The sequence below is a fragment of the Rhipicephalus microplus genome, chromosome X, assembly GCF_043290135.1.
Source record: "Rhipicephalus microplus isolate Deutch F79 chromosome X, USDA_Rmic, whole genome shotgun sequence".
Classification (NCBI taxonomy): Eukaryota; Metazoa; Arthropoda; class Arachnida; order Ixodida; family Ixodidae; genus Rhipicephalus; species Rhipicephalus microplus.
The window spans coordinates 65,265,671-65,273,327 of NC_134710.1; the positions used below are offsets into that span (position 1 = coordinate 65,265,671).

At 45.4% G+C, this 7,657-nt stretch overlaps 1 protein-coding gene across 1 annotated transcript; it reads right to left on the reverse strand.

Annotated features, from left to right (window-relative positions):
* Positions 1-4,982: 4,982 nt before the first annotated feature.
* Positions 4,983-5,922, reverse strand: LOC119176646 (cyclin-dependent kinase 1). Its single transcript, XM_037428006.2, has one exon. The coding sequence runs from the start codon at positions 5,888-5,890 to the stop codon at positions 5,204-5,206; it is 687 nt and encodes a 228-aa protein (XP_037283903.2). The 5' UTR covers positions 5,891-5,922; the 3' UTR covers positions 4,983-5,203.
* Positions 5,923-7,657: the final 1,735 nt, after the last annotated feature.

The window sequence follows — 7,657 nt, forward strand, 5'->3', positions numbered from 1 at the left end:
TGAACATCTCATATATATATATATATATATATATATATATATATATATATATATATATATATATATATATATATATATATATATATATATATATATATATATATATATATATATATATATATATATATATATATATATATATATCACGCTTCGCTTTCAAAGAGGAGAAAAAATTTTAATTCAGTCGCAAAAATATAGCTGTGATAAAAGTGAAGTCCAGGGGTAGACTCTGTTAAGGCCACCTGGTCAGTCACTTCCTAATGAAGTATATAGAATGTAGTGTTTCATATAACTTCTAGACGCACTAAGATACGAAATGAACATAGCGACACCAAATGTTTTGTACTGAGTTGGAGGTTGTGCGAAACGCCTGATTTGACTGCTCACATCTATCCAGAAACGCAAATCAACAGTGAGTGAAATCATTAAAAGGTAGCACCGTTTTTTGTTCGCGTGGTTTGGGGCACCTGCGAGATTAATCTCAGCAGTTTTACCAAGAAGCTGACCACCGACACAACACTGCAAAAGACAATCATGCCGAAGCACCTAAATGTTATATAGAGTGAGTGATCTATGGAGGTTTATTTGTAGTCCCGAGAAACGTTCAGATGGCATATTGTTATTTCCTTGAAAATTGCGAGGATGTCGATTGTTGAAACGTGTAGTGGTCAGATTTCATGAGAAGGTATAGTGTTTAAGGGCATGGAAACCACTGAGCCCTTGACACTTTGGTATAGACGCGGGACAACACAGATCCCTCACAACGAGAAGTTAACGCACGGTTGAAATCTTTTATAAAGTATATCTGCAAAGAAAACGCTGCTGATTGGCTTTTTCGACATTTGTTGCGCTTGGTTGCTCATATAACCGGTCATGTGGTCGTGTCTGGCTACAACGTTCAGCCTGACGGGACCGCATGAATGCCTACGCACTTAAGCGCTTTTTACTTGTTACAAAACGGCTGAGGTACATCGCACGCTATTGTTTCTGTTACGCCGTGTTGCATGTTTCGGTGTGCTGCAGATTTAAAGTTTTACTATGTCCAACGTGCACTGATTGACAAAAGCGTTCATAATACTGTTGATAATAAATAAAATATATCTGAATGAGCTCTTCTCATGTCTCTTTCTCTGAATATAAATTTCAAGTGGCACATTACCAAACACTTCTCAAGAACGCTTGTCAAGAAACAAACACTCGCGACAATGGAGACACAGTTGAAAAGATAACGGAGAAAAGCGCGGGCATTCGCATGATAACACGAAGTGGTGACTATAACGTAGCCCACCCGCACTCTTACATGAATAGTAGAGGGGCAGCTCCTGCCCCCCCCCCCCCACCGCTCCCCCTGTGCGCGCCCCTATGGTCAAGGTCGAAGAAACTTGGCTACCGGAAATGGTCTGATCAAGTCTAGCCGGTTTAGTACCACCATCCAGTGCGGCTGTCGCCGGGTGCCATAACGAGAGCAAGTGCCTGTAGGATGCTTTCAAGGCGAAATGAGCATGACTTCATGAGTGAAACACCCATTAACAGGCAACGTTTCATTGAAGTTGGAAATTCGTGATGGTGGTTTGAACTTTACCGAGGGATCAAGTTGATGTCGATGTCTATATAGTTGTTCTGCGCGCAAGTGTGTGCGTGAATGTGTCTTTATGGTGCTGTGCGCAGGATCGTTCTTGAAAAGCGGGGTGCCTTCGGTGGCTAACGGTTCCGGGAAATTCGAGGTGACCCCTCGCACGTGTCTGCTCACGCCGCGAGCGCAGCCACGAATTCTCCTCCTCCTTGTGCCGGGCGCGAAAAGAACACCAAGTTCAGCTTTATGTGCCCAAGAATTCGCACTGCTTTTTTAAGGGTGTCGAGTGCACCGTTAACATGTTTACGCAGTCACATCGTTAAATGTTTTGGTTTAAAAAAGATGCTCGCATTTGAACCGTTATCTGGCTGGCTGGCTGGCTAGCAACACGCTTTTTCTAATTCTCTTAGAAGAGGTCATCATATTGAGGCCAGCAAAATAAAAAAAACGCCAGGCCTGCGTGGTAGGTGCAGCACAGTCCCAGCGAAAGCTAGAAAGAAAAGCGGCCTCCCAGAGCCTTTTCAAAGCAAGCATTAGGTAACTACTGCAAGCACTTTTGCTTGGTACCCACTAGGGCATTAATAATGAACTTTTGGGTATTAGGCCGGAATTTGCTATGCTATTTTTTGTCGGTCTTTTGAGAAGCGTGGTATCCGCTAAACACTTCATAGAAAGTTTTGGCCAATTGTCCATGCAGTCGCTTATGACGATGGGGAGATATGGCTGAGGTGGGTATGCGTCACAGTTAATATAGAAACAAGAACAAGCTTTTGTAATGGGTTGGATCATTGGATGGCACACTCATTATGATAATCGCATTGTGCGACGACTGGTTGTTCTTTCGCTGTTGTAAAACGCTTTATTAGTCGCCCCGCCACGGTGTTCTAGTGGCTAAGGTACTCGGCTGCTGACCCGCAGGTCGCTGGATCAAATCCCGGCTGTGGCGGCGGCATTTCCGATGGAGGCGGAAATGTTGTAGGCCCGTGTACTCAGATTTGGGTGCACGTTAAAGAACCCCAGGTGGTCGAAATTTCCGGAGTCCTCCACTACGGCATCTGTCACAATCATATAGTGGTTTTGGGACGTTATACCCCACAAATCATTCAATTATCGCTTTATTAGTCGCATTTACACGATTGCTTTAGCAACATCATGCCTGCCTAAGGCAAGTTAAACAAACAGTCACAAGCACCCTGGTAGCTCAGTGGTGGGATACTGTGCTGGTGCACTGTGGACTAGGCTTCGAGCCCCACTCTTCCAATTGTGCTAAGTCATGCCTACCTGAGGCAAGTGTGACAAAAAGTTACAAGTATCGGCATAGCTATGTGGTAGAATATCGGGTCGACACCCAGCGGACATAGGTTCAAGCCCCACCATGGCATTGCTGAAAAGTTTCTTTTTTTTTAGTTTCGTGCGATGTGCTTACGGACACTGGCGGCAGCGGCGGCAGACAACATGCAACTGCGCGTGACCCGTGTTGTTATCTCCTAACATCTTTCGCTGTAAAAAAATGGCAAATCGTACGTACCATGTATATCGATATGTAAAGCACGAATGAGAAACGTTGATATGCCAGTTTGAAATCAGCACAACTTTATGAGGTGGACTTCAAGTATGCCTTACATGACCTCCAAGTCTTCAATGTCGTGTTTAGACGTGTAATTTAGCTTCGTGGCACGTTCGCGTCACGTAATGACAATTTTGGTATATGTGAAGCTAGCGAAACAGCCGCGAGCGCATCATGAGCATGGTATATTGTGATGTTGTTACATGACACGCATGCCATTATTATAATATTTGGACGTGTCATTTCGCATCGTCGTCCGTTCGCGTCACGTAATAACAAATTTAGTATATGTGAAGCTAGCGAAATGACCCAGAGCACATCATGAGCGCGGCCCGTAGTCATGTTGTTATAACACACGCATCTCACGATTATCATGAGAGACCTGAATATAGGAAAAGCCATTTTATTTCGTGCATTCGGATTGTGCCATTTTGAGATAAGGGCAAGAACTGAAGGGTGAGAAGAGCTTTTACTGTGTTTTCATAGCACCTTTAAATGGTTATATTTGACGTTGGTGCTCAAATTCCTATAAATGCCTATGAACACCTGTTTTCAAAATCGGTGCCAATATAAATGCTATTTAGTCTCAAATATTGCTTTCAAGTAGCGCTGCAGTATGGTATTCATGTTACCCAGCAAAAGAGAGCTGTCGTGGGGTGCAACCTAAACTCCATCTCATAAGTTACTTTCAGGACTGTCAAGCCTACAAGGCCTTTTAGCCAACAGGAAGGTCGAATAGCATCTACACATCTATTCACCCATGTCGCGTCGTCCGCTCGGTATCTCCACGGCGTCTGGCTAGTGTAGGGAGCAGTAGGTGCTTCGGCGCAGCGGCAGGACGATGAAGAACGAAAGCGAAACCGTGGAGTTTCATCAAAGGAAAGTAATGTGTAGATGAAAAAAAAAACGATATGGATGTTGTTTTTGTTTCATTTACCATTTGCTTCTTCAATGGCGCTCCACTAAGTCACATGAAAAATTTTACTTAGAGGAAGTTGATGCGTGCCCGATGAAAATTTTCGTATCGCTAGATTTTTTAAATATGTTCAATACGAGCTTCGAAAGCATGACATGAGGAGGTGAGCTTGAAACCTTCGCCACTCACTCGATGTAGACTTCGCAACCCCAATTCCTTCTCTGCCCCATTTGGTATCGGAGCAAACAGGAGCTGGAGGATCACATGACGCGGACGCATCAGCACGTCATTGGCGCGCACGGTACATTCGTATGAATGCCCATGCCAGGCCTTGCACGCAAGCGGTGTTCTGTCGTTTCGACGTCCTCTGTGCTGCCTGTTTCTGTGAGATGGAGCCCTCTATGCACGCACGTTGAGAGGCTGGCATGGATCACGCATCCTTACCACGACACACAGCATCGCACCGCTGCAACATCTCTAAGAAACGATGCACCAAAAACACGCCAAGCGTTGTGAATACTGGCACCGACACGATGCGAGAACGGCAACAACACCAACGCAAACGAAATGGAGGCCGCTTAGCCTTGCTTCTCGCTCGATATAAAGTTAAACAAAGATAACGGGCATCGATTCCACCTGTGTGTTTTTAAATGATTCTGTCAACCTTCAAACTTTCATTCAGTGTTTTTCCTTGTCTTCTAGGATTACATTTTCGAAGAATGTCAACAGTTCACCCAATAAATAATTCATCTTTTCCTAATTTAACAGAGGCCTTTTTCCGATCTGCAAGCGCGTGACATCATTTTCAGGACAGCCTTAATAAAGCATATCATACACAGTATCACTTTCGCTGACTTGTTTTATTTGCAACAGGAAGTGTGAAGGGTCCTTGTCACAAAGCCAAGGCGATGTCTTATTGCCCTTCTTTATCGGCGGTGGGTGCCACCCGCTTGCTATCACTCGATCCGGCCAGATAGGGGTGAGCGGTGGCGTCTTTGGCCGAGATCCTCTCACCAGGGCTGTAGATAAGCATCTTCAGGAGCAGATCTACAGCCTCGCTGTCCACCCCAGGAAGCAGCTCGGCCGCGATGTTAGTTTTCCAGATCGGAAAGGTCGACTTGTAGTTTGGCAGCTCTTGAACGTTCGGTCATGTTTCTTCTGTAGGTGTACCTAGGACGCGAAAAATTTGGAACAGCTGGTCGATTTCCGAATAACCGCGGAAGAGAGTTTTCCCGGTGAGTAGCTCGAAGAAAATGCACCCGATGCTCCACACGTCCACCGGTGTCGAGTAACGACTAGCACCCATGAGAATCTCCGGTGCTCGGTACCAGAGGGTACCCACTTTGTGCGTGAAGATGCGCACGGGTGGCGTGAATTCACGGCAAAAGCCAAAGTCAGCCACCTTGAGATCGCCATTGCCGTCGACGAGCACGTTGTCTGGCTTGAGGTCGCGGTGAAGGACTCGCCTTCGGTGGCAGAAGTGTATAGCCTCTACAATCTGGCCGAGGTATTTCTTTACGACGTTACCCTCTAAAGTCTTGTTCTTGGGCAGGGAATCAAAGAGCGTCTTGAGGTCAGTCGTCATGTACTCGAAAACCAAGCATATGGGCTTGAGTGGCGACATGACAACATCAATGAGACGCACTATGTTCTTGTGCCTCAACTCTCGGAGGAAGGTCACCTCTCGAATAGTCGTGGCAGGGATCCCTTCGTCTTCGCGCTCTACGCGGATCTTCTTGATGGCGACGATCTTGTTAGTAGTCTTGCACCTCGCCTTGTAGACAACGCCGTACGCACCTTCACCAATTTTTCGCATGATGATGTACTTATCCATGCTTTCACGGCTTGCTCCTATGCCACTGATACGGGCAGAATCTTGATCCGGTGACGATAGCTCGCACGGTGGAGTGGCCGCCGAGAACTGTTCGGAGAAGGCTGGTACGATGGCAGCTCGCGAAAGCTGTCCACGCGCTTTGCCTGCTCGTGAAGAGCACGTTTGCTTGCTTGCTTTCTTGCTTGTGCTTATGTTTGGCTCGTACCCACTATGGGGGATCGGCCATTAAACCGGCGCACGTTTTTTTTCTTTCTTTTGTCAGTGTTCCTTCCGCGTGTATGTCGTAAATACATGGATGAATTCGGGTCTAGTTTTCCATAAACAAGATTCTAGTACGGACTCCAACAATCACAACTTGGGTAAGGTGGACTTGACATGAAAGCAAGAAGAAACAAATGACAAAAAAGAAGATGAAGAAACCACAGATCGAGATAATTTGCACAATTACAATTGGTTTCAGCCACACTAGCGTTTTATAAGCTGTAACAATTTTTGTGGGAGTTTAAAAGAATTGACTGTTAAGTGTAACATAACTTAGTTGTTTTAGGTGCAGACGGGTTTCCCGTGTGAACCAAAGCCGTGTGTGGTGAGTGTTACATGAAGTCACGTGGCTTCCTAACACGGCGTAATGTTCACTATACACGTGCTATCGCAGCATATTCGCAACCACCCTTTGTTTTATACCTTTCTCGATGCGGTTGAGAATTACACTTGAAGGGTGTAAGTAACATGAAGTCTCATGACTTGCTCACCTGACCTAATGTTCGCGACACATGTGCTATTGCAGGTCACTCGCGATCACTTTTCGTTTGATACCCATTGTCGACAGGGTTGCGGATTACCCTTGAACAGGTGGAAGGTACATGAAGTAGCGTAACTTTCTTACATGTCCTGATGTTCACTACACATGTACTATCGCAGAGAAGTCGCCACCTCCTTTCGTTTGATACCCATCTCGATAGGGTTGGGGATTACGCTTGAACTGATGACAGTTACAAGAAGTGACGTGACTTTCTTACAGTTACATGAAGTCAATTAACGATGAAGGAAAAACCGAAACTTAGCGCACGGGGTGCGCCGGAAGGGCGGTCCCTGATTTGCGTCGCGCTGGAACGCCCCTTCAAGTAATTCGAATGATTGCGTGCCAGGCGAGAAACGACTTCTCAGTTGTAGCGTCTCCCCCTCACGCGGGAGGAACGTAGATGGCGTCTGCATGATGCGCAAAGCGGGAGATCACGAACGCATGCGAAACGGAGGCAAATCAGTCTTGTGGGTTTCGGCTATTCGCGGTACAAATGAAGAAAGAAAGCACACTCACATTGACGCAGCGTGGCGCAACACAAGGATCGCCCGTACGGCGCACCAAGTGCGTTAGTTTCGGTTTTCTCGGTACTGTGGTCAGGAAATTCGACGATTGATCTTTCAAACTACCCGCGACATATTCTATTTTAGGCAACCAGGTTCGCCCTAACTTCTGACATGGAAAAATTTCTCCATATAAACAACCACTAGAGAATTGAAAATAAAACCGGTAATTGAAATATTTTTGTCAAATAATCATTTCTGAGAGACCTAATTAGTAGCGAAATCTTTACACTCCGACCTAGAAATTACCTGCGAAGACAGAAAATGCCTAATTATCAGAGTTTCTTAAGAAACAAAATCTGTAGGTCTTAAAAAAACAAGTAGTATAAAGGGCGTGCTTATAAGTTATAAGATTATACGTCAGTAATTTTTACAAGGCCACGTTTTTAGAATGTATTTGCC

Coding starts and splice junctions, on each gene's coding strand:
- LOC119176646 (XM_037428006.2), bottom strand. CDS start 5,890: ATGGATAAGTACATCATCATGCGAAAAATTGGTGAAGGTGCGTACGGC.